Here is a 27,671-nt window from a genome sequence, read left to right as displayed (position 1 = left end):
ATCAACCTGCAACATTATGGTTCCAGCTGGGTCTCTTTCTCTTCTAATTTATCCCCCGTGCATGTCCCCCTTGGACACGCTGGCTGCGGGTGGTTAGCCATTGTTTGGCATGTTGTTGCCTATTGCGTCAGGAGTTTTCATTTGTTTCCTAATTTGCTGTCATTCATGTCATGGTTGCCTTTTTTAAGCTGAAGGACTACACGTTGGAAAGTTAATAAAATCTCGCAGTTCTTTATCTGAAACCCTCGGGGCCAGATATCTATTGTAATGTGGAATCTTGGAGTTTTGAAAGGAACTGAAGGACATGTGCTCTGTATTAATCACACACTTCACATATTCGCAGCTAAATGTTTTTGAATATTCACACCAGTTTTGGTGTTTAGGTCACATTTTATCACCAAATGAGTTCTTCCTCCTTCACCACTACCACACACCAAATTTGAGTTTGGGGATGAAGAAGAAAGAAAGAGTTTGCCAAGCTTTTTTGGATTTTAGAATTACACAGAAGGAATTTTGGACCTGTGGAAATAGGGCAGTCAGCAAACTGGGTTGGAGGAAGAGCCCCTGTTCCCCTGTGGTTGGCCCTGAACACCACCCCCTCCCCGTGTAACTACTGAGATGGTACTCACTCTGGGCCTGGACTTGCCAGCTGTGATTGTTTCTAGGTTGAAAACAAAAGCTGCTATTGGTTTAATCCTGTTATATGGGGTTGATCTTAAAAATCGTTGGATTCGTATTAGGATTTTGAGTTTAATCCTGTAAGGATCAGACTAACTTTGATCTTACTTATCCTAAATCCATCTTTAATCTTGTTAATTATGCCAGACCAATTTCCCAAGGGCTAGGGTGTGTTTGGGGGGGAGGGGGTGGTAAATATTCATATAGTTGTTTTTCCAAAGATATCTTTCTCTCTGAAAGAGAGCATCGTTTTCTCACAAAGAGCCAGAGGGCCACACACTTCTCCAGAGCAGCGCTGGCCTCGCAGGGAGGTCATCAGCTGTGTGTTTGACACCTGAGGTTAAAGAAGGTCTTGGCGGCGCCCCTGAGAGGGAACCTGGCCTTCATCTTGGATTCTCTGAGAAGGCGGATGGTGCCCTTATGAAAGAGGGGTTTTGAGTTTAGAGGCTTTTGGTAAAAAATAATAATAATAAAATTAGTTTGAATTATTTATAATTGACACACCATTCTCTTATAGTGGAACAGACTATCAGTTCTTAACTCTTGACCTTCACGTTGAAATTGTGCTGTTTGCCTTCAGGGAAGAAAATACACATTTGGTGGTGGATCTTTTTGCTCCCATTTTGTGGAATAGAACTGATTTGGACCTTGTACTGTTTCTTTCTTATTTTTAAAGGATAATTGTCAGTGACTGTCCTCTCCCAGCAATCAAAATAATATCCATCCTTATTTCTACTTTTAGGTGTGTGAACTTTCGTAAGTGAATCAAAAGTTTTGCTGATTGATTCAGAAACCAGTAATACTATACCAAATTATCTCTCTTGAGGGCCCATGTAATTACTGTTCTCTCACTAGTTATTGGGTGGTTGTTGCTATTGTTTTTTTTGAACTAATAATTAGAATACTAATTTAGATTCCTTAAACTGCTAGAATGTGATGGTTTTATGTCATGGGGGGAAAAACTCTGGTAGACTTCTGTATTAATTTTTCTATGATTATTTCACTTATGACAAATACTCTAGGATTCCTAAGTATAAAAGGCATAGTAAACCATTGTATTATGAATTAAAATAAAAGTGGTTTTAGAACTATTGATATTTTATATTCAGCTATCCTTTATTTTTTCCAAATGAAATGGATACAGAGTCTTTTTATGCGTGAAAGTTGAAAGTTTATTTTGCATATTTATTTAAAAGCAAATTAAGGGAATTTCTTTGCAGAAAATCAGAGATGTCTGTATTATTGGCAGTACTGTAATGCTGATATTGTGATTGTGAGAACCAGGAAGAAGTTCTTACCAGAATCTAATTCGATAAATGGGAAAATTTGGGGTTAGAGAACTCACTTTAGGTGGTGGAGTGAGCGTGCCTGCGCGTGCTTTGCCAGAAGTGAGAGGCAGCTTTGATTTCTAATCCTCTTTGGGGGAAGCTCCGTATCAGGGCTGCACAGAAACATTCAGTGAAGCAGCTTCTTTATCATAAAGAGAATTTTAATTAAAAAATGTTCTTGCATCGTGAGCAGAGTAAGCGACAGCCGGCTACACTGGGCATTTATCTCCTTCAAACCACATTACCAGTAATTGCTGCATTAAATCAAAGTCAGAAGAGATTACAGGTCTGAATTGAGCAAGGGGCTGGTGCCAACCCAAGGATTCCCACACCGCTGCATTGCTGCTGTCAGAGAGCCGTGTCCCTATTCCCAGTAGGGATGAGAGTCAGGTGGTGCCTGACAGTTCATCTGTAAGGCACAGCATGGTGAACACAATTCAAGAAGAGAGGCAGTTACCCGTTCAAGACCCTTTGGCCTTTCCCTTTCGTTAGCTTTTTATTTGGAACACAAGGGAACAGTTTCTCATTGTACATGTTACCTGCTTTGCACTTTGGGATAAAAATCACTTGTACTTTCTCTACTCCTTTACATATTAATATTCCCTTCTTGGTCAAGAGTGGTCTTCTCACTTGATTGAGTTATTTGTTCAACAGAAATGTCTTGCCCTAACACTGGGTAAGTGTAGGAGTTTCCTCTTCCTTTCCCCTCCACTACTGCCTTTCCTCTTTCTAACACAATTACAGAGCTCTTTATATGCTGTTTGCTTCCTGTTGAGCCCACTTACTTCTCAGATACAGTGCTGGCTTCATACATCAGATAACCCGGTATTTTCTTTAAATTCTCTTAAATTATTGGTAATGACAATGATGACAACAATGATGCAATGACAGCATCAGCTATAATTTAATATTCACTGTATGGCAGGCCTATTCATATCTTGACTGATTGAATCATCAGTCAGTCTTGTGAGGTAGGTATTAATATCTTCTTTTTTCAGGTGAAGGAGCTGAGGCAGAGATATGTTAAATAACTTTTCCAAAGTTACACAGCTAGGAAGTAATGGACCTGTGGTTTGAATCCAAGTGGTCTGGCTTCAGAACCCTGAACTCTTAACCACACACAGTATTGCTTATGTGCAACAATTAGGCGTTCTGCTAGGTGTTACCCCTAGCAGAGGAATGAGAGGCTATATAATCCCTGCCTCCCTGGAGTGGGAGAGTCGGGAATTACTGTATTACAAGGTGGAAGGCTATGTGCAAGCGCTGAGGGGGTGTGTAGCCAAGATCCAACCTAGACTATGCAGAAGTAATTTTCAGAAAACCTACCTTTTTACTTCTGCTCGAATCTCAGACCTAATTTGCCACCATACCCATAATTCTCCCTTTTTATTTTCTCTGTAATGTCTGAGGACATACTAGTGACTTCCCCCCATCTCCTTTTACCAGGTCACTCTCCTCCCCAGACTCATTGTGGTAAGCGTGGCTGGAATTCATTTGTTTTAATCTTTTAACAGCTCTTTTGAAGTATAATTGGTATACAATAAATTGCACATATGTAAAGTTTATAATTTGGTTAAGTTTTGGCATATGTATACAGCCACAAAATTGCCACTGAAGCCAAGATAATATATTAATCATCTCCAAAAGTTTTCTTGTGTTCCTTTCAATTGCCCTCCTACCCCACACGTCTCCATGAAACCACTTACCTGCTTTCTGTCACTATAGATTAGTTTTCATTTTCCAGTATTTTATAAAAAATTGCATCATATAGTAAATGCTCTTTTTTTGCCCAGCTTTTTTCACGCAGCATAGTTTAGATCATCAATGTTATTGCATATACTGATGGTTTGTTCATTTTTATTACTAAGTAATACTCAGTTGTGGGTATACCGTAATTTATTAATCATTTACCTGTTGATGGACATTTGGGTTGTTTTCAATTTTAGGCTCTGACAAATGAAGCCGATATGACAAGTCTTATACAACTTATATACAAGTCTTTATATGGATATGTTTTCATTTCTCTTGCATAAATACTTAGAAGTGGAATGGATGGATCATATGGTCAGTGTATATTTAACTTTTCAAGAAGTTGCTAAATTGTTTCCACATTAATTGTACCATTTTACATTCCCACCAGCAGTATCTGAGACTTTGCATTTCTCTATAGCCTTGTCAACACTTGGGATTGTCAGTCTTTTTAATTTTAGTCATTCTAGTAGGTAGGGAGTGATATCATTGTGGCTTTACTGGCCAAATGAATGATGATATTGAGCATCTTTTGAAGTGTTTATTTACCATCCTTATATCTTCTTTGGTCAAGTGTCCAAATCTTTTGTCCATTTTTTTGAAAATTGGGTTACTTGTTTTTTTATGGTTGAGCTTGGAATGTTCTACATATTCTGGGTACAAGTCCTTTATCAGATACATGCTTTGCAAATATTTTCTCTCAGTTGTGGCTTGTCTTTTTATTCTCATAATGTCTTTTGTAGAGCAGAAGTTTTTAATGAAGTCCATTTTACTAATTGGTTCTTTTACTATTGTGTTTTTGGGGACATATCTTAGAAACGTTTGCCTAATGCAAGGTCACAAAGGTTTACTCCTGGAAGTTTTATAGTTTCATGTTTTACATTTTTAGGTCTGTCATCCATCTTGAGTTAAATGTTGTATATATATAAGGTATGGATAAAGGTTTATTTTTAATTTTTAAAAAATATACCTTTATTGATTTCAGAGAGGGGAAAGGAGAGGGAGAGAGAGATAGAAACATCAATGATGAGAGAGTTATTGATCAGCTGCCTCCTGCACACCCCTGACTGGGGATCGAGCCAGCAACCCAGGCATGTGCCCTGACCAGGAATCGAACCCCGATCTCCTGGATCCTAGGACGACCCTCAACAGCTGAGCCACGCCTGGCCGGGCTAAAGGTTTATTTTTATTGCATATGGATATCCAGTTGTTCTGATACCATTTGTTGAAAAGACGATTCTTTTTCCACTGAATTCCCTTTGCACCTGTGGCTCTATTTGCACACTTTTTATTCTGTTCTACTGATCTGTTTTTCTATCTTGACACAAATACCACACTGTCTTATAGGGATACAAATGTTATAGGATCTAGCCTAGTGGACTTCAGAAAAGTGATAGTAGATTTTATAAACTTCAGGCACAGTTTTTTATTTCAGTACATACCTAGAGAAAAGATAGTTATAGTCTTTAAAAACCTATTTTTGAATAGTGGAACAAAGTGGAGAAATATACTGTGTTCATGGGCTGAAAGACTAGATATTTCTTAGGATGCTAATTCTTTCCAAACTGGTCTTTAGGTTCCGTGTAATCAAAATCCAAGCAAGACTTTTGTAGAAATTAACAAGCTGATTCTAAAATTCATATGGAAATGCCAAGGACCTAGATTAGCCCAAACAACTTTGAAAAAGAAAATTGGAGGCCTAATACAGCCTGATTTCAAGCAACAGTAATTAAGATTGTATGGTATTGGTGTCAAAGTGAGATATACCTCTTAATGTTATGCAGTGAGTTTGTGTCAGTTAGATTTTGCTGTATAACAAACCTCCCCAAAACTTAATGGCTTAAAACAGTGTTAATCATTTATCTGCCCACAGTTCTGTGGGTCAGGAATTTGGGAGGTTCTTCTAGTCTGGGTTGGCTGGGCCTGGGTGGTCTGAGATGACCTCACTTTCATGTCTGGCAGCTGCCAGACTGATTGGTGTGGGGGAGGGGAGGAGCTCAACTGAAATCGTTAATCTTCATTCCACTTGGTTTCTTATCCATCCTCATGGTTCTTCACACAGTGGTCTCAGGGGTTCAGAGAGTAGTAGGGGAGGGCAAGCCCCAGTGAACAAGTACCTGTCAGGCCTCTGCTTACATCACGTTTGCTAATGTTTCAAAGGCCAATGTAAGTCATAAGGCCAAAGTCACATTCAAGGGGTGGAGGGAAAATTCCACCTCTTGTTGGAGGGTTTGTGAAATATTGTGACCCCTTTTGTAATCTACCTCAGAGATATTTTGAGTAAGTTGAGATCAAAGTTTCTGTGGTGGGTAAAAGGCTCTATTATATAAGATAATATGTGTGGAATCATTTGTAGACATATTTTCCTAACAGTATTACAATATTTACAGTTATTTGCTGCTTTAAAAGCTACATCTTTACCCTTACCCTTTATGTGCTGTCTTTCTGGACTTAAAGTGAATGTTTTCCTATTATTTATGGGTACATTTTACTTCTTAGTAGTACTTACTTAGAATGGAAGAGTAATGAGAGACAGTTCATTAGTAACAAAAGTGCTAATTTCTGGCCTTATAGTTTGCATGTTGTGTCTCGCACTTTAATTAGAATAATGTATTTCAGCCAGAGCATAGCTTACCCATACTTCCCTTGTACTATGTGTCATACAAAGGAGTATTGATGTAGTTAGCTGTTCTCTGGTAGGTATAATTCAAGCATTTCCATTGGTGTAGAAAATTCAATTCTCACAGTACCTTAGAACCAGTAGGACTCTCATGAGTATTTTTGAAGCAATCATGGAGAGCTTCGTGGAGCATCATTAGCATTTAAGGTAGGCTTCAGAGGGTTCCATTTTAAGATTTGGACATTTTCATCTGGATAAGAAAACAATATGATCAAAGAAAGGGACAAAGAGAAAAAACAAAATAAGATAAAAATCTACCTTCTTAATAGGGGCAACAGTAGGGTATCTATAATTATTTTCATACTTTATTGCCACTTGGAAGACAAAGAAGTATCCCCAGGTAGAAAGTTTTGTTAAAATTTATATGTAGGCATCATGTCTATTTTCATTCTCATCATGAATTTATCATTTTTGCTGCCATCCTTTTACTGATGTTATTAAAACGGCTGTCTTTCAAAACTTATCTTGATTGCTTATTTGCTAAATTCAGTCATCTTTTCTAAATTCTTATGCCTTTTAACCTTTCTGTATTTCTACTTGACATTGTTATATACTCATCTCTGATATCAATTTATGAAATACTTCCCTAGTGTAAAGAACGTAGGATTGAAGAAAAGTAACAGATGTCCTCTGTGCCCTGGCTTTTGTGAATAGTACTCGATCCTGCCTAATCTGTTTATCCTCTGTTGCTATTTCTGCCTTCCAGAAGTGAGTATTCCTTCAGGCTCTACTTTCAGCCCTTTGCCTTGTCTCTACAGTGCTCCCCTCCCCTCCCCTCCCCTCTTTTGTCTTTTACTTTTTTTCTTTCTTATGCTTCTTCTCTATTTGTCTTTTCTTTTTTGAAGTACGTGGGTGATGTTCAATAAATGTGCAATGATAAGTATGGAGAAAACCTCACCCACATTCTGGCCTTGGCTTTTCCTCCTGTACTCTTATTGGATCTTCATTTCTAACCCTCGCCTCTCTCTGCAGTGGCCACCTACATTTCCTATTGGGGGCCTGCTATAACTTCAAACCTGTTCCCCTCTACACTCCTCCTGCAGCCACCAGAACCATTTTCACAAACTGTTATTTCTGTAGCACTCTCAAACAGCCTTTAGAGACGAGGTATGAAATGCATAGCTTACTGTCCTAGGCCCGCCACGGTTCTGACCTGCTTTTCTTGCCGTTGGCCGCTGTTCACCCACAGTCCAGTAGACGGGCCCCACTGACCCCTAAGTAAGCCTTGCAGATGTCTGAGGGCACATTTTGCTACATGTGTATCTTTACTTCCCACACCCCCTCCATCCTCGTCTAACTTTTACATCATCCCAGGATGCAGCAGCCTTTGGAACCTCTAAGACTATTGCAACTAAAGCCAATCTCATACCTTAGACCAGCAGCCTTAGAAAGCTTGGCGGAAGCATTCTACCCCTACCCTAGTCCTAACTAGTATCTTTGGACACTTGGTAGGATTGTGGCGTAGGCAGAGGGAAGGGAAGGGAGAGAAGACAAGAATGAGAGAGTAGAAGAGAGAAGACTCTCACATATTTTTTGGTTATCCAGTACTTGGTAAGTTTTGAGGTCCCTAGGCTTGTGGTTGGTGCAGATTTTGCTGCAGTGTCACCAACCACGTCCTTTGGCACAGGACTGATGCAGCAAATTGTCTACTTTATCCCTAGCAACACTTAACACCTCATAAATTCAAGATCGTTTCTAGATCTCACTCTTAAGCATCACTAGGTCTGTTTCTCTCCAGTATCATTACATTCTATTTAACAGACATGTTCTAGGTATGCCAAGTGTTGAAACGTATGGTCCGCATGCCTCTGCTAATAAGATGTATAGCAGTATATGTGAAAGGCCATTTTCTGGTTTCATGTTTGTAACTGATCAGTACACAAAAACTTTGATACTATAAAAAAGCATGTAAACATTGCAGAGTGTGTACTTTTTCAAATGGTGTCAATTGGCATTGTCAGCAGATAACTCTGAGCTTATTGTGGAGATGTCTTTTTATTTCTGGAATTTTTGAGTGAATATGATAGTATTTAAGCTTTTAAGGAAATGCCCAATCTGTTTTGAGGGAGGGAATTGGTAGTAATTTCTGAATTGAAAATGTTATAGGAAGAGATGGGTAAAAAGACAAGAAGTGCAGGAAGTTATAATTCAAATATTGAATTATTTTGCCATTTTTCTAAAGGGCTAATTGTTTGAATAGACCTGGGTATAGTTTGGGCAGAATCTAGGTAAGGCATGATTAAGATTGTTTATTGTCTATATCCTTCAGTCTTAAAGCAGAAGTGACAATATAAATTAGAGACTGAAAGAGCATTACTAAATTTTATAGTACTTGTACTCAAAGTAAAATTTGTTTTGATTCCCTTAAACTTACAAAAAGATAAATTTAGGAGTGATAATGCTTATTTAAATATTAGAACAACTGGGAAGTTTATCTCTGAACTAATAAATGAAAAACAACTACCCCCCCACCTCTCCCCCTAGAGGTTTTATTGGTTTTATCTTATGCCTACAATATATGTGTATGTGTGTATACTATATATGGCATTATATGCTATATATGGCATACATTGATATGTGTGTGAACCAATAAGTTATATGTGTGTATAAATAAATACATGTATAATATAGAAGACATATAAAAGCTTATAAATGACATACATAATTTATTGATTGACATACAGAGACATATGTGCATTTACAAATATGGAATGACACTCTGCAATATAATTTTTTCACTTAATAATGTATCAGTCACATCTTCTCTCCTTGTATGTTTAGATCTATCCTCAAGAAGAATTTAAAGCTCCAGAAATTGACTAGGCCCTCAATAACTTATTTGGGGACCACTTTCGGGTTTAAATTACGTCAGTTATTCTAGAATTTGAATTACAATCTGTCATCTTAAGTACAATGCCATCTGGAAAGTCTGTCTTCTGTAATTAATTCACCACATATTGAATTGAATTAACTAATAAAGTTTAAGTTTGTCAGCCATAGTTCAGGATCACAGCCCTCTTTGGCTTATAAGAAGTATCCTCACTTCCCCGTCTTCATATCAAGAATGTCAGTGAGATTTAACATGCTAGTATACAAGTCTCTATGTGGCCAGGACTGCTGGTGTAATGGCATAGTGTACAGGGAGGAGGAGGATTGGAGAATTATTTGACTTGGTTGGGATAGGAAATTTAGTATAAAGTTGTATTACAGAAACACTCCTTTTGTTATTTGTAACATTGTAATAGCTATATAAGGGACAGAATGTGTGTGTGATAGGCCCTTAAGGTGTGGTAAATCAGATAAAAAATGTCATGAGGCTCAGATAATCCCTGTTGGGAATTGACAAGGCAGGGTCTCATAGTTTTAGTGGTGAGAAAGTGGTGCTATGGAAGTGTTCATTAAGAGCAGCTTTTAAAAATGTTACTCCCTGTATGGGGCTGCTTACAATGTTAGATTTTGTGCCATTGCATTGTTTTGCCTTTGGTTTTATCTGCGTACTTACCTCTGTCTCTCATGAACTGTGAAGTGCTTGACAACAGGACTGCATCCATTCATTTCTCCATGCTTAGCACCGTACCTTGTGTGTAGTAGCTGCCCAGCGAATGCTTTTTAAGTTATACTGACTGCACTGATTTATTGTTGTCTCTCCTGTGTAATACACATGGATTCCGCCAGCAATCTGAAGGTAATCTAGTGCGCTGTGTTGATCCTACTAATCTCTTAGAACCAATTTAAGGTAAATGTTTAACTAAGAGAACTACCTTAGGTGTACTAAGGCAGTTTAACTCTTAAAAATTTTTTTTCTGATCAATCCTAAAATAAATTGCAATGACTATAAGAGGAGAAAAATTGCACTGGTTAGGGGTAGCGCTGTCGTACATTAATTCTCACAAATGCCTCCCCGTTACATTTAATCCTTGTGGTTTAATCTTACCAAACATGTTATAATATCACTAACTCTCCAAGATTAGGGAGATTGTAACCCTGAAACTAATTTAGAATTATTTATCATTTTGAATTTTTGAATGATTGCCCCAACTAGAGGATTTCTTAGCAATAGTTGTAAATAGTGTGTCTCTTACTAAGCGTTTATTTTTGCTCACTCTGTGTCCTGTTTTCTAAAAATTTTTTGTAGCATTTCTCTGGTTTTTAGATGAGCCATTTAGGCTCTGAAAGCCAACTCTTCAACCTTCCCTGCTTTGTCAGACTGACTTAACACCTGTCCATGTTTGTTAGTGCTTTTAATATCTGTTATAGAAATATGTGCTCACATGTGTGTTTGCATATAATGGTAGGGTGGGTATAGCAGCTTCCTAAAACAGGAAAAGCAACTGGCCTTTCTGAAAAGACCTTTCCACCCCCACCTTTTTGCAGGCAGCCAGAGTTAATCCTTACATGTTTGATTGGAACAGCTGAGAGAGTCTCTTGCATATCTGAAGGTCTCCAGTGGACTCATATTGCCTCAGAGTTGGTGCCACCTTCCTCTTTTCTAGTGCTGATCCTGCCAGCTGTCCTAGCCCCTGTTGAAGCAGAGGGAAGGAGGTGTAAATGATACACAAACATACAGTATCATGAAAGGGATCCCTTTACTGCATGTAGCAGTGTGACTTCTTTTTTCTTCCATTCCTTTTCACGACACAGGGGTTTTATACTGTTAATCCTAACACCTGTCCCTGCTGGAGACATTGAGAAGGGGGGTTGTGTGTGTGTGTGTGCGTGCGCGTGCGCAAGGTCCTGCCCAAGAAGGAACAGAGAAATAATACCAGTCCCGTCCGCCTTTCCGTGTCCTGGATTGGAAGTGTTCCCTCTGACGCACTTAAAGCCTGGAGCATATATATCATTTTGGATCCTGGATACCTTGTGCTTCCTACTGTTTTTGTGCACTACTTTAAGGAGCCGGTGTTCCCTTCCTTGGCTGTCATTCTCAGCCTCAAGTTTCTGGTGGAGTTGTCAGTAAAACCAACAGTAACAGCGAATCTCTAGTGTAGTTTTCTGCCTATAACTAGTAACTCAGTTGGAGCTTTTTGCTTTTTCCTGAACATTTCTTCTGTGTAGTGTTGAATCTTACTGGGGTGGAAGCCTAGGCCAAACCAAGCTCCAGCTTCATCATCAGAGCCAGCATACCTATCTGCGTAGACTGGAAGTCAGCCAAGGATTTTTTGGTGCTACCCAGTTCCTTTGGACAGGACAGCCAGTTCACACAAGGCAAAGGCTTAGGCACTTTTTTGTACTATCTCTATCTGAAGATTCCCCCCCATTGCTATGTATGGTGTATATTGTATGGATTATCAATATCCTGTTGTCCAGGTAAGCTAAGGGTTCTAACTTGTTTTCTAGATACTATTTGATCGATGTGAAGGTTTTGTGGTGGAATGAAATGCTTATAAACTTTCTGTCTTTTGACCTGGTATTCTTCAGAGTGTAGATTTCCCCGAAGTTTTTTTGCTAATTTGCTGTAAGAGGGAGATTAAGTTTTACATAGTATTGAAGGCTTGGCAGGGTGGTTGCTTTCAACTCTAGAGTTCTGAAACTTGAGAGAGATTTTTGTGTGAATGTCTCCATGGGTGTGCGCACCCACGTGTGTGTTTTAAACAAAATGGGCTTGGCATTATAAATAACGTAAAGCCACTATATTATATTAAACTTCAGGCTTTGTTTTGAGTAGATGAGAAGCATAGGTGGCAATTTCCAAATGTTGCTCTATTTTTGTTGTTGCTGTATTTTTAAGAAAGGTAATATACAGCAGAGGACATGTTCCACACTTAACATTTTAGACTATTTTATAATGGGATTAGTGGCATCTTAGTTATTAACTTGTTGAAATCTAGAATCAGAAAATTTTAGGCCATTATGTAGCATACTCTTGGATATCCTGGGTTCTGAGTCAAGTTATAGTGTTAACCACCTCCGTGTTCATGCTCAAATAGCTTCTTTTTCCTTGACCTCATTTTCTTTGTATATAAAATGAAGGGGTTGGACCAGATGATCTTTCATTTGTTATGGATTCTTTGAAATATTAATTGTGCTGAAAACCCAGAACTGGAAAATAAAAATAGTTAATACAATTAATTCTGAATTATAGATACTTCTTGGTTTCTCAGTTTTAGTTTATTTGTGTTTTCATGGCAGCTAATTATTTTTTTTCTTTGGACATTTCTCTGATAATTAGTTCTTAAGTTTTAGGTTGGACAGAAATACACAGGGTTAAAGATAGTGACTAACCAGTACATTTTATTAGGTATTTAGCCAAAAGGCTAAACCAAGCTTTTTTTTTTGTTTGGTTTTGTTTCGTTAATCCTCACCAGAGGATGTTTTTTTCATTGATTTTTTAGAGAGAGTGGAAGGTAGGTAGGTAGGGAGGGAGAGAAAGAGGGAGAGAAAATCATCGATGTGAGAGAGACACATCCATTTGTTGCTTCTGCACAGCCGGCACTAACTGAACCACTGAGCCACACCAGCCAGGGCAAAACCAAACTGTTTTTAATTGGACCTGTTGGGGAACCTCTTCAGAGTAAATTCACTGTTCTTCATTTAAGCCAAGCTACCAGTACTGAGGTTACCTGGGAGGGGAGGTGGTTATGTCTCTAGCTAGATTCTGACACACTGGTCTATACTGTATGTTTTATGTTAACTACATACAGTTTCCATTTACGGAGTTATTCAAATTAAGAGTATATTATATTTACGATAATAAGGTTTTGGTATATTTGTGGGTCTCATTTATCTATGAACTATTTCTCTGCTGGCATTAAACAATAGATCAGTCTATATGACAGCCTAAGGCTAGAAATGTCATGAGACTAGATCAGAAGCAAAGCTTCTTACAAGTAAATATTGATGTGTTTTTGAAGAGAAACATCTGTGAGCAGTAAATTTCTGAGACCCATCTAGCAAAGCAAGGGACTTGTAATAACTGTAATATAAGCAAAATTGTCTGAGGAAAAGAACTGAAAATGTAAATGTATTTTCAAAGACGATTGAAGAAACTGGAAATATATTTAAAATAATTTTAATATGTCAATGATTTTTTTGAGGTAGAAAAATGTCTCCCCCTCCAAATAAAAGTTGTGGAGTGGATTAAAAGTTTCTTTTAGAAATTATGACCTGTTTGATGAAGTGTTTTACAATGAAATTGTACTCATTTATGATAAAGTGAATTTGCCACCTGAAGTCTTCTTGGTCATTAAGATTTCGTACTGGGAAATGCAGTGGTTATTGTTTGAAACAACACTTTTCCTGGCTCTGCTCCATTTGGTAGGTTTATTCTATCTGAAATGAAGGTAGCTTAGAAAGGCAGGTAATGGAGTATTAAAATTTAAGAGTATACCCTCCATTCCACCACATCAGGGAAATTAATGGGATTGAAAAAACAATTTTAAGTTGAAGGAGCCAAAACTACTTTATAATCTTATTTGTTAATACTGTTAAAGTAACAGTTTTCTTTCAATACCTTTGTAAATGAGTGGTAGATGGCTCTTTGCTACCCAAACACTTAACTATGGTTATAAAATTTCCTTTTTTAGCTTTTGGTTATATTCTTACACCTAAGTCAAGCTCCTCATTGCATAATAGTTGTGATTCTGTACCAGTGTATTATACAATTGAAAATTATTGAGGACATGATTACATAGTATTTTTTAAGACTTGAAAAGCATTTTACATAGCTAGTAACAGCAGTTTGAAGGCAATGATATGTGAAAAACTGAAGATGCTTCACCCCTGGAACGAGGCTGTAAGTGATTCTTTTAAGGCTAGTAGGAGGTAGTGTGATAAATTTAAGATAAGTGTATGTTTATAGATTAAACAGTACATTAGATGTGTACTGTATATAAGAAAGGTTAAAATGGAATCATTTGGGGGTCTGGAACTAATTAATTCAGTTTACATTATTCTAATAAGACAAAATGATTCGGTTTTCGAACAAATTGCTTCTCGAACAGCCTTCCCGAACGAACGAATTAAGAACTGAGGTTCCACAGAACTGCTTTTCGTTTATCCAAATCAACATCAGTGTTTCTACCTCTTCCATTGCCTGTAATTGTTGTTTCCTGAGCACTTTCACACCCTCAGCAACATCAGCACCTTGATGGCCTCTTTATGTTTTAAAATTGTGCTAATTGTCCATTTCACCAGCAACAAAAGGGAAAAAAAATACACAAGTATTGACAGCATGATTTCCTGAGATGTTAGCAATGCGAGGTTTATCCCTAAACTGACTCACTGACTAGACTAGCATTTTCTCCTTTGTTTGTGGCCAGAGAGACACTTTTTGTCATGTTGATGTATCAGCATGAAAAGGTTGTCAGGTTGAGAACTGAAGTTCTGTTAGAAAATAGAGACTTTTTTTTTTCTGTGAACAACTTGGTCAGGAACTGAATTGTTCGAGATGGGAGACGTTCGAGAACCGAGGTTTGACTGTATTTTATTTTGTTTTATATTTGTTTCAGGTGTGCAGCGTAGTGGTTAGACAATCATGTACTTTACAAAGTGTTCCCCCCCAATATTTCAAGTACCCACCTGCCACCATATATAGTTATTACAATATTATTGGAAAAGTAATTTTTCAATGAAAGGTTTTGCGCCTATTTTTAAAGTTAAGCACAGCTGACCGTGAACAAAGTGGATTTGAACTGTGCCAGTCTACTTATATGCGAATTTTTTTTTTTTTCTTTCAATAAATACAGTTATCCCTTTGTATCTGTGGGTTTCTCATCTGAGGATTCAATCAACCCCCGATGGAAAACCGTATTTTCGCATTCAAATTGCGGAGTCCCACCTCAGATCACAAATACTGTTTTGTCTCCAAGGTTGGTTGAGTTCTCAGATGTGAAGGGCAGGGGGCCCATTGTAGTCAAGTTACACTGAGATTTGGCAGGTGGGGTTGGGGAGGGGGGTTGGTCCATCCCCCTAACCTCAGTGTTGCTCAAGGGTTAACTCTTTCTCGAATTGCTAGTGTTGAGATAATGAAACAAAGTGAGTCTCCTCAACATAAGGCAATATAATATTTTAGGTACTTGACCTTTTTTATTGCTCTTATTGTTAATAAGATCATGCAAGTGTGCAGTTGAAATTGGTTATTTTATTAGTTAGAATTTTTGCAGAACCAAACCTGGGCTAAATCAGTTTAAAATACAGGCAGAGTAAGTAGATAGGGGCTTGCTAGATATGACTTAAAGGGCAATGAAATATAGGATCCCTCCCCAGAAAAAAAATCTATTTGAGAAATTGTTCCTGAAATTATTCTTTTGTGTTAAACATTGACTGCCTCTGACTGGATGGTTAAAATATAATTTGTCGGGATGGCTACTGTCAAGCAGAACATGTGTTGGCAAAGAGGTGGAGAAACTGGAACCTTGTGCACTGTTGATGGGAATATAAAATGGTGCAGCTGCTGTGGAAAACGGTATGGAGGTCCCTCCAAAAATTAAAAATAGAATTACTATATGACCCAGCAATTTTACTCCTGGGTATATGACCAAGAGAATTGAAAGCAGGGTCTTGAAGAGATACTCGCAAACCCATGTTCATACCAGCACTATTCACAGTAGCCGGGAGGTAGATGCAGCCACCCAAGTGGCCATCAGAAGGTGAATGGGTAACCAAACTATGGTATCTACACACAGGGGAATATTACTCCGCCTTTAAAAGGAAGGAAATTCTGAAATAAGCTGCAACATGGAAGAACCTTGAGGATATTATGCTAAGTGACATAAGCCAGCCACAAAAGGACAAATATAGAATGATTCCACTTAGACGAAGTACCTAGAATAGTCAAAATCATAAAGACAGAAAGTGGTTTCCAAGGATTCTGGGCACAAGGAAAATGAAGAGTTATTGTTTAATGGGTATAGAGTTTCAGTTTTAAAAATGACTTCTAGAGATGGATGGTGGTGATGGTACCACATTAGAACTATGTATAATAACCATTGAACTGTATACTTGAAAATGGCTAAGATAGTAAATTTTATGGCATCTGTATGTTACTACAATTTTAAAAAATGGGTGGGGGAGAGTTAGGGGTTTGCCTGTTGTCACAGTTTTTCCTGAGGCAGTTTTATTTAACCTCTCACCCGTTGAACACATTTGCACTGAATATCATTTTGAGGTAAATGGGGCAGTTGGAGGAGGAAATAAGAGTCTTATATTACTGGGAGTGTAGCTAAGTGTCCTGATTGATGTTGAGGGCAGCCAAGTACAACTTAAGGATGCTAGGCACCTAGAAGATGAGAGACAGGAAGATACCTGCCTAAAAGGCACATTTGCCTAGCCTGTGCTCTGGTCTGCAGAATTCCCTAGAGTGAGTTAGCCCAGAGGCTCTCTACTTCTTTGTGGGAAGATGGCCTTGATGTAGAGGGACTTATGATTCTTTAATTTCTCATTTTGACAATGTTTTTTGAGTACCTATTGTGTGCCAGTCACAGGATTAAGTGGTGAAGAAGACAGCGGAATCTCCAGTAATTTAGTAAGAGAGAGACATAGCATATTTTAATATTGGAGAAACAGCACCTCTATTTGCACAAGTTAGTTGAGCATTATTATTTTTTTTATTGATTGATTTTGGAAAGAGAGGAAGGGGGTGGAGAGAGAGAGAAACAGCCATTTGTTGTTCCACTTAGTTATACATTCATTAGTTGCTTCTTGTATGTGTCCTTATCAGAGATCGCACCCACAACCTTAGTGTATCAGGGTGGCCCTCTAACCAACTGAGCTTCCCGGCTACTCGGCCAGGGCGTTATTTTTTGATAATCTGGTTATTGATAAATTTGTTTACATCCCATCCCTTTTTAGTCTTTGCCTAAGAACCCTTCCCTTAATCTCTCATAGAATGCAGAGACTGTATACCTAAATTTAATTGAGTATGTGACTCCAGTTGTCTAGAGTTTGGGATATTTTAAAGATATCCAAATCTAGATAATAATTTATAAAGTGATGTTTTAGTGTATGTTATTTGTGGTCTTGTTCTAAAGATTTAATTTTGGGGGACTAGAAATAAATATGAAGGTTAGTTGGTTTTATAAGCATATAAAGTCTAAAGCAGTTGATTTCAAATTCTGCTCTCACCTTATTTTCTAGAATGGCTTCTATATCAGTGAACCCTGCCTGAACTAGAGAAAAGAAGCTAGGAAATAATAGATTCAGCTATAATTTGACTGCATTTATATTAAAGGGAATGTTGGGGCAAAGGATATTAAAGTATTATTGTGTTAAAGATGCTTCTGAGAAGGCATTTAATATCTATTAGGTGTAAATTGTTATTTACACTTAGTTAGAGTTACTGTGTGGGGGCGTGCTGTGAAGAGCTTTTATATTAACAAGTTTTTATTATTGCAGGAAATGCCGTCCCTTTAATGTTGCCTTTCACTTGGGTGTCAAAGGCAGCCTGGGAAAGGATGAGCAAAACCTGCCTTCTAGTCAGGGACTCTGGGATCTGCTTTTATGGCGTTGCTGTTACGGGGGTGGAAGGGAAGGGAGTTGAGTCACATCTGTGTAAAATTGTAAAGAGCAAGAGCACCTAAAGTTGTGAGTTTTTTAATCAGTGTTATTTTGTCTAGAATCTAAGCTATTATAATAAAGTTGAAATTAAGCCTTTTTCCCCTCTCTTTGTATGGCTTCCTCTAAGCTTCCATTTCTAAGGCAGTGAAATAAGTTTATGAAGTTGAAGCTATTTCCAAGTACTCTTCTGTAAGAAAAGAATGATTTTACAATATTTTGATAACCTCATAGATACTCTTTATTCTTAGGTATCTATGTATGGATAAATAAATGGCTAGTGATAGAAGTCAAGGCATTACTGTTTGATTTCTACAAACATTTATTCATCTACTATGAATTCAGGCAGGGACTTAGGAACTGGGGATACGAAGCACACAGTTCCTCTCCTCAGATTGCTCACAATCTAGTCATAGTTACACAGAAACACTAACCCCAGCTATGAACCGTGGGGTCGGCGCTGAGGCACAGGGATACAGGCTGCCTAACCCAGATATGGGAGCAGGTAGGGTCAGGAAAGGCTTTCTGAGCTAGGGGATCCCTGAAGTGAGCCTGGAAAGATGAACTAACCAGATAGAAGGCCATATTAGAAGAGTGAGAACAGAAAACAGCAAGGAACTGTTGAGGAACTGACTGCATGTTGTTCAGTGTGGCAGGGGCAGAGGAGAGCGAGAGGTGGGGAGTGACTGACTAGAATGCAGAGGGCAGATTATGTGTTAGGTGTCTATTTAAGAGTTAGGATTTCCCCCCCTTTCAGGCTGTGGGAATAGTTGAGGATTTTAATCAGGAAGTGGCATGATGAGATGTGCATTTAGAAAGATTGCTTTGGCAGTAGAGAGAAACTTAGATGGGAATGGTAGACTGGAGGCAGAGAGAGTTTCCTCATCTCTAAGACGGAGATTAAAGAATCTCGCCATGAGGGTGAAGTGAGCTAATAACATAAGGAGTTGCCTGATGGGAAGCCACCACAGAGGAAACTCCCATGAAACGGTAGCTATTTTACTGGCCGTGAAATTTAACCATTCACCAAGAAAACTAACATGGTACAATGGGTACTAGAGTCTAAGCTTCACACAGAGAGGAATTTTTATCTCCTTTGTCTATTACTGGTTTCCCCCTGTGCCTAGAATAGTGCCCAGCACATAGTTGGCTCTCAAACATTTGTTAAATGAATTAATGATTCAAGTTTGAAAATTTAGTTTCGGACTTTTAAATTAGAGAAATTTGTATGATATCTAAATGGAGTTGACCATTATTTGGCAGTTGGCTTTTTTGTTGTTGTTAATCCTCACCTGAGGATATTTTTTCCATTGATTTTTAGGGAGAGTGGAAGGGAGGGAGGGAGAAAAAAAAGGGGGGGGGTGAGAGAGACAGATCGATTGGTTGCCTCCTGCAGGAGCCCCGACCGGGACTGGGGATTGAACCTGCCACTCTTTGGAGTGTGGGCTGATGCTCTAACCACTGAACAACACTGGCCAGGGCAGCAGTTGCATTTTTTGATGTGGAGTTCAGGAGAGATATCTGGACTCGACATAGAAATGTGGGGGTCATCAGGGTAAATGGGTAGTAATTGAAGCAATGGGATGGGGTACATCACCTAGAGCAGGCGTGTTCAGCAGTGTTGAACTTTTTTGAGGTTTGCACCCTTTGGAGACTCAGGTAAGTCCTATAGATCCTCTCTGCACAGAAGTATACATAAGAAAACAAATTTCCACAGGGGTGCCTGTGTGAGGAGCTGTACACCTGAGGTTAAGAATCTGTGGTATGCAGTTAAATAGAGGTCTGAGGGCACCTCAAGCAATAGCAACATTTAGACTCTTAGAGGGTAGACAGGAAGAAGAGGAAGAAGGGGAAGCGAGTGAACATGGAAAGAGGAAAATCAAGAAAGACTGGTATCATTTGAAGCTGAGAATGAGAATTTCCCAAAGGCGAGAGTGCCAAATGCCACAGATAAGTCAAAGAAGATATAAAAATAGCCATTGAATTTGACTATCCGAGGTCTTTGGTGACTTCAGTAAGATAAATTTCCATTGACTGGTATGGGGGAAAGGAAGCTAGAGTTCTGGGGATTCCATGAAACATTGAGGAAGTAATGAAGAAATTGAGCCAACTAGGAGACATTCTTTTATTTAACAAATGTTTATTGAGTACCTATCAGGCACTGTGCTGGAAGCTGGGGGTTGAGCCGTGAAGGTGGACGTGGTCTCCTTCCTTAGCTGCCGTTCTTATTGTATGTGTGCTGCCCCACCTCCCCAACCCCATACCCTCACCCAGAAAATGCCCTGAAACGAGTTTCTCCTCAGTGCTCTACTGGGCACATTAAGCTACCAGGGGACTGGGGTTGTTCTGCTGGATCAGAGTCAGGCTGTTCAACGGCTCTTCTCTCTCTTGGGCACCAGGGAGCAAATTATCCTCTTTAATGCCAGCCTTTAAAGTCAGGGACACACTTCAAAATACCCTTGCATTTGTCCAGTGCTCACAATGATCCTGTTATTCAGTGAGTTTATAAAAATCATTTTAAGATTTAATTTTACTTTAGCTCATATAACTCTTGTGCTAATGACTTGTATAAGCTTATTATTTGCAGGATTAAATGTTGGTCCTAACTGTAGAAAAGAGGCATTAAAACCAGGCCTAAGGAAACCTTTCTCCTAGTCCTAATCCTAGACTTTTTGTATGCAGGGATCTCTCATTTGCCTTTTTATTTAAAAAAAACAAAACAAAACAAAAAGCAAACACAGTTCTCTTCTTGGGGCCTTGTTGTCTTTTTATGTGTGGCCTGCTTCAAGATAGCTGTGGCTTTAATAAGGATAGTGTGTGTGGTGGAGAGTCGGGGAGTCTCCGTACTTGGTGCTCAGGTTTTTTGCCCCTTGCACTATAATGGACCAGTGAATTTAGAGAATGGTATACAGTGATTCTTGGTTTTATTTCTTATATTAGAACTGAAAATGTAAATAATCCCATAAATGTGATTTAGATTTTTCCAAAAGTACACTGGGTTGCCCCTGTTTTCAGTGAAACTTGCCTACCTATTTTCTGCTTACTCACTTTGCCTTTTAAAAATTTTGAATGCATTTTATCTCCTAATAGCTTTTCAGTTGCAAATTTAGAGAATACAATATGTTCTGTCTTCCAGATCATTTCTAAAAGTGTTAAATAAGAACAAGCCTAGTACTGATTATTCCATTTCTCATCATGTTTTTTCCTAATGTTTAAAGATGCCATGCTTTCGTACATATTTCTTCACATATTATGGGTTATAGCAAAAGTATACAGATGTCTGTAAAATGCTCAGAATAGTGCCTGAGGTATTGTAGGTACTCAGTAAATAGCTGTGATTGTGCCAGTTTCTCCAGGGTCTACAGATTGTTTGCTAGTTCCTGTGTTCTTTTCAGAATTGTTTAAGTATTTATTAATGTGAGTGGGAGTGTGATAATATTATATTGGTAATGTACCAACCAGCATTATTATACAGTAAATTTTTGAAAAGCGTGGTTATGCATTTTGCCAAACAATTCTTATAGAGACAGCAAAAACTATGTATTCTCAGTGGGATTCGTGACTTTTAATTTTGATTTCTTTATGTGTTTATTTTTAAAATAGGAAGCTTAATTTTGGAATTAATCTCTTTGCCCTTTGGGTGATCTAGTAGAGATTATAACATAATAAATATAGCATAACTAAAATATATAATAAAATCCTTTAGGATCTTATTAGAATACTAAAAAAATTAGAAAATCTATTCTATGAGACAAATGATAAACATCATAAACTCATCAAATATTCACAGAGATTATTCTATTTGAATAATATAAAGTAGGGAGATTATAAAATTTATATTAAGAGTCTAAAACTTTTCCAAGATCATTTACTTGTAAAGGGCCCAATTAGGACTTAGACCAGGACCTCTGGACTGAATCACATCTTTGAAGCTTTTTTCCATTATTTCCTTTTACTAAGAGAACTAAAGAAACTCTTATATTCAGTAAACATTCTCCCGAGCCTTGTATATCTGTAGCGCTCTGTAGTGACAGGTACTGTGTGCAGTGATGGTGCAGATGCCCAGTGTATATGTAACAAGGGTTGTGTTTTCAGTAGAAGGTGAAATACAGAAGCCTGGGGCACAACGGGTGAATGCCCAGGCTGCCAGAATTTTCAGTGAAGCTGGGAGCCTCAAGGAGTAATGTTTGTAGACAGCTTTTATGGAATCCCCAAGTTTTTTACAGTAGAAAAAATAAGCACTTTCGTTACCTTCCTCCTCTCTTTTTAGTCCTTCGCAGTCATTGGACTGGTTTGGTTCAGGAGGGTTCTTGCATGTTCCCATTCCTTGAAAACCCTTCCAGTCAGTGGCCATTCAACAAAGCTTTTCATGTGTTTCATTAAATCCACTACACCTATAAACTGTGCAGCAGTGGAAATGCTTTTTAAAAATAATTTTTGTTTCATTTCTTATTTATTAGCATATATTCATGGGCGAAATATTTTAAATCTGTATTAACTGTTGTAAGCTACAAATGCTTCCAGTGCTATAGAGTTAATGCCACCATCGCAGCTATCCACTCCTTAAAATATGCCTGCACATGGCGCCTGCTCCTCCTTCTCTCTCCCCCCCTTCCCTCCTCCACACACACACACACACACACACACACACACACACGCACACGCACGCGCGCGCGCAAAGCACACACCAAACTGCCATTCTCCAGCAGGCCGGGTTCTGGAGTTGGGAGATGTCAGCCTGCTGGGAGGGGCTGGGAGGAGGAGGAAGAGGTGGGGCTCCACTCTGATTAATTGCCTTAGGCATTCAGGGGTGGGGCTTCCTTCAGCCATCTGCCTGAGATATGGGAGGGAGCTGGAGAAGGGAGGAGGGGGAGAGACTGCCAGAGAGGAAGAGAAAAGAAAGGAAGAAACACTAGAAAGAAAAAGGAAGAGGGGTAGGGTAAAGGGAGATCAGCTGCTTACCCTTAACTGGCTAGACTGGGGGGGAGGGGGGAGCCAGCTGTGGAAGGTGTGCCCCGTGGACTGCCCTGAAGTGTTCATCGTTACTCCGTTTGGTTTATGGAGAAAAAGAAAATGGTAACTCAGGTAAGGTTTGTGTTTCCTCGGTGTGTTTCTGTTCCCGTTCCTGGGATCTAAATAAAGATATGGGGGTGGGGTATAGCCATTAGAGTTTCAATTATTATTGTCTTCTTAGAAAAGACCAGATTTATTGTTATCAGCTGAAAAGTCTGTGTTGAGAGAGAGTGAGAGAGAGAGAGGTATCCGTATCCTTTCCTCCCCCACCCCCTCCTTAGCAGATTCCTGTTTCCTGTACTGTGCAGCTGTAGCTCAGGAAAAACCCTGTGGGGATTTGTCTACCTCTTTGTCTTGGTTCTGAGAAGAGGGAGGGAGAGAGAGACTGCAGAGGTAGGAAGAGATTCTCATAGACTGCCAAAAAGAGGGGAGAGGGATTGGCTTCCTTTTAAGATTTGCAGAAGAATTTGTGTTACAGGGAAATCTGATTCCACATTCACTCCGGTTCCTCAGAATTGGCTATGGAATTGCAGTTTTCCTACCTTCGCTCTAAATGGCTTATTAAAAATGAAGACTAGGAAAATGTTTCCTTTTCCTGGCTTTGTTACTGGCAAAGAAAGTAGGAACCATAGGAGTATGCAGGTGCTGCAGACGCAGGTAGAGCCCTCCCTGACAGGAGAACTGATCTGAATGTATAAATGATGATCATGGGGGCATTAAAAGGCATTTGAAGGAGAAGGAGTGGGAAATGGGAGGTCTCTCTCCCTCCCTCCCTCTCTCTCTCTCTTTCTAGCTGTCTTTGGTTATGCCAGGCAATATCTAATCTGCATTTTAGCAAGTCATTCCTGACAAATGGAAAGGTGAATATTCTTCCATGGTTCCCCCTGGCAGTGAGTGCTATTTTTCTTGTTGGCACCCTTCTGTGTGTTCCTTTACCCCTTGTCTTTTATATTTAGGGTGAGAGGGAATGATGGATGAGGCTGTGATTTATCAATGAGAAATCATTTGCGCTATAGAATGTTCGTGTCCTTTAGTCTCAGACTTAGGGTCATTTTCACTCCAGGCTTTTATGTTCTGTAGGGAAATTTCATCACTGGACGGTGCTTTCCTTTTAAGGAGGTTGCCCTTTTTTTGTATTCTCTCTTCTCTGCCTCTCGAAGTCACCACCGGAGGGCGAGAGAGTTGGCTAGCCATTGGGACAGAGGCATCCGTTTAGGAGCTGGAACCCCTGTTCCGTTAAATGTTATATAATGCCCTGCAGTGCTCTTTGGAAGGAGGGTAAGCATTAGGCAGATTTTCCCAACTCGATCTAGAGGAAAGGGAACTTTCAAAGAATATCTCTTTCCAAAGTAATTCTTCACTAGATCTGAGTTTGGAGATTATCAAGAACCCCCTCCCTCTTTTGGAAAATGGAGAAATCCTTAAAATATTTTCTCTACATCTTATCCCTTCGTCAGTCTAATTAACTCTTTTGAAATATTGCTTTACTTTTTAAAAATTTCCATAAGAGAGAATCTATTTCTGTATTCTCTTTGTTGCTTGAGAGATGATACTTTTTAACCTTGGAGCCCTCATTCAATTTTCATTAACTGGCAATATTAGAGGGTATCAGCTCTGTTCTTTCTCAGCTATTACTGGAGGCTTTTCAACTACTTGACTTTTCATTATATATATATTTAAATCAGTGGAAGAGTTATTTAAACTAGGACTTTTTATACCTCTTGGAATATGTCCTTTTAGTTTCTAGAGGAGCTGGTTAAGCATGTGTAAGCACAAGTGGGAGTGCACATGCATATGCACACTTAATGTTGTGGTCTTGCTAATTGGTATTTAAGGAAACTATAATTTTAGGAATGAAGCAGAAGAGATAAGTAGAAATGGGAAAGAGGGATAGTGAAGAAGTCTAATAAATAAATTAAAATCATTATGATTTTTCTCATAATGTGCTGAATGCTGTAGGAAGCAAGTAACTTGTTTTTGCCCCTCCGGAATTTATACAATGGGAAAGAGAATATCAAATTAGTCAGTTTTCACTATTCCAGCATACTTGTTTTGGTGTACACTTTCTGTGTTAATGTAATGTACATAGTTGTTGGTAATCTAGGAAAAAAAATCAAAGGAGATAACCAGATGAGCCAAATGTTTACCTGTCCTATGGGTGTTTGGGGGAGAGGGGTGTTTTTTGTATTTGGGGGGATTTTTTGTTTTTGTTTGTTTGTCAAGCCAGACATCTAATTTAAATATATGATAATGACCTGTCACATAAGTGTCTGAGTAAAAAGTGTCTGCACTGTTTAGGGTTTGGTTTTCAAAGTTAGATGGTTTATTATTGTATTTAGTGTCTTGATTAGTATATTAAGAAAGGTACTTAGATGGGATTTCACCACTTGGCACCTAGGCCTTGCCTCTCGGATCTTAACATTTCTGTATCCTCTAGCTTCCATCACTTATGAGGTGGAAGAAGGGAAAAGGGCTCTCAGTGGATGACATTTCCATCATATAATATTAGATCTGTGTCAGTAGTTGCACAGCATGTGTGCTTTATTATTATATATGCTCTAGTTTTATAAGGCCTCTTTTTGGTTTAATAAGCAAACTGCTTTGTGATTTACAATAAGTAATCAGTGCTTTGCTTTAAAAAAGCAAGTAAGGCCCTGGCCGAGTGGCTCAGTTGGTTGGAGCATCTTCCTGAACACCAAAAAAGGTTGCGGGTTCAATCCCCAATTAGGGCGAGTATGGGAGGCAACTAAAAAAAAACAAAACAAATAGGAATTTAATCACAAAATTTTAATATGGCAGACATGCACATGCAGTCTTTCTTTTTTTTATAACTTTAGGTTTTTCTCTACTTTTTAAAAAATATGTCTTTATTAATTTCAGAGGGAGGAAGGGAGAGGGAGAGAGAAAGAGATAGAAACATCAGTGATGAGAGAGTCATTGATTGGCTGCCTCCTGCACACCCCCAACTGCCCGCCCCCCAAACATGTGCCCTGACCAGAATCAAACCTCCATCTCTTGGGTCATAGGTCGATGCTCAACTGCTAAGCCACACCTGCCGGGCAGGTTTTTCTCTTGTTCATGTATATGTTGTAGGAGTATTTCACTGTATCTCCTCACATCTATACAAATAACTGTGGAATTGAAGGAAAAGAGGAAAAATCATTCTTGTAATATGTGTGAAATTAGAAAAATTGCAAACGACTCCAACTCCAATTAATTAAAAAAATGTTTAGCTAGACTCAGACTCAGTTATACTATTTGTTGCTGAAAGGTAAAATATACTTGGCAGAAAGGAAAAGATTTCACAGTATGGATGTGAAAGAAAATTTTTGTACTCCACTATGGCATAGGACTGCCAGTTTCTGTGGAACACAAAGCCCTCCCTTTCTTGGACAGCTCAGTGCTTTGCTGGCATTTTCTTCAAAATCTGTTTTCCATCAGGACCAAGAGGAGGGAAGGTGTTAAGACTAAGGGAGGTTGGAAAGGGGGTGACTGTTCCTTTAAATAGTGCAGTGAGTGAGCCCATGTGGCAGCAGGCCTCTCTTGAGTGTATTCTTTTGTAATGAATCACCAGTTCCATTGTCTGCTATCTCCCCTTTGTAGCTGGAAGGCTGGAGTCTTTCACCTGAGCTGCTGCCAGTTAGCTATTCTCTTCCAGGGTGGTTGGGAGAAGAGGAGAGGGAGGGTATTTTATGGTTTAATTAGATAAGAGGAGGGTGTTTTATGGTTTAATTTGACAGATAAGAGAGCAGGTATGTTTTGCTTTGTTTCGTTTTTCCTATCCTTTCTGGGTTTTTTGTTGTTGTTTTAAATGAATCGGAGTAAGGAATCTATTTTATGGTTTTGCTAAACATATCCTATTTTCTGTGCATTTTGAAAGTCCTCAGTGATTATTTAGTCTCCATTTTGTGGCATTGCTTTAAAGTGATTCCCTTCGGTTGCCTGCCAGTTCCACCCAAACCTCATCCCACCCTTCATCCACAGAGCTTCAGGCCACGCTGTTTGTTTTGGCTCACTTTCCACTTTCTATGGGCTGCACAGGACTCTGGGAAGTTGGGGGGTAGGCGGAGATTGTGGGTTGGAGACTAATTTATGTTCCTTTACAATGAATCAAAAAAAGCCTCACTTTTTCCAGAGATTTGGTTTCTTTCTGAATTCTTCTACACTACTCTGTATCTTCAGTTATAACCATTTCCTTGCCAAGACCAAGATTGGCTTTTGAAAAATATGGCTATTCTAAAAATTATTTAGCTTTCCTGAAAAGAACACCTAGAATTCCATAAGTATGAATAAATTTGATTCATTAAATGGTTTTTCTTCCCATTCACTTATCCCCACCCCAAGCATACATCCTTTGTGTCCTTCCCTTTATTTTTTCCTTTATCTTTCTCCTTAGTTTTGCAGTTGAGACTAGGTTGGCTTAGCCTTGGACCATCTGCTGTTCAAGTTTGTATTGCTACAGAGTACATCTCCAAGTTGAAAGGTGAATATCACTCCTCATCCCTCTCGGTGGTTCTTGGACATCTATATGTGACATTGAGACAGATCATCACTAGGAACCAGTCACAGTGATGACAGCCCCTGTGCCCACCTGCGTCCTTTTGATGGACTGTTCCTCTGGAATCTGACTGTGTTGGTCCCTTCTGGAATCATAATTCCTTGTTCTTCTCTTTTTTCCAGTATTCCCAAACCACTGTCAAATCTTAAACATTTCTTCACAATACTTCATATAT

The 27,671-nt window shown here is 38.9% G+C and overlaps 1 protein-coding gene across 25 annotated transcripts in view; it reads left to right on the top strand.

Moving 5' to 3' along the window:
- Positions 1–27,671, top strand: part of RBFOX2 (RNA binding fox-1 homolog 2) — a 249,361-nt gene that overhangs the window by 147,341 nt on the left and 74,349 nt on the right. Inside the window, exon 1 of one of the 25 annotated variants that reach the window (XM_087814907.1) lies at positions 11,198–11,742. The exons of 22 other annotated variants lie outside the window; for them this stretch is intronic. In XM_087814907.1, the coding sequence (XP_087671033.1) occupies positions 11,698–11,742 (45 nt within the window). In that variant the 5' untranslated portion in view covers positions 11,198–11,697. Of the gene's footprint in view, positions 1–11,197; positions 11,743–22,815; positions 23,011–27,671 lie in introns of those variants that run through there. 2 more of the 25 variants (XM_087814908.1, XM_087814910.1) reach the window with 2 other exon arrangements.

Source organism: Miniopterus natalensis, chromosome 2 (assembly GCF_054644295.1).
Source record: "Miniopterus natalensis isolate mMinNat1 chromosome 2, mMinNat1.hap1, whole genome shotgun sequence".
Lineage (NCBI taxonomy): Eukaryota > Metazoa > Chordata > Mammalia > Chiroptera > Miniopteridae > Miniopterus > Miniopterus natalensis.
Note: the sequence above shows the minus strand (reverse complement) of the source record. Positions and strands in the feature narration are given on the sequence as shown.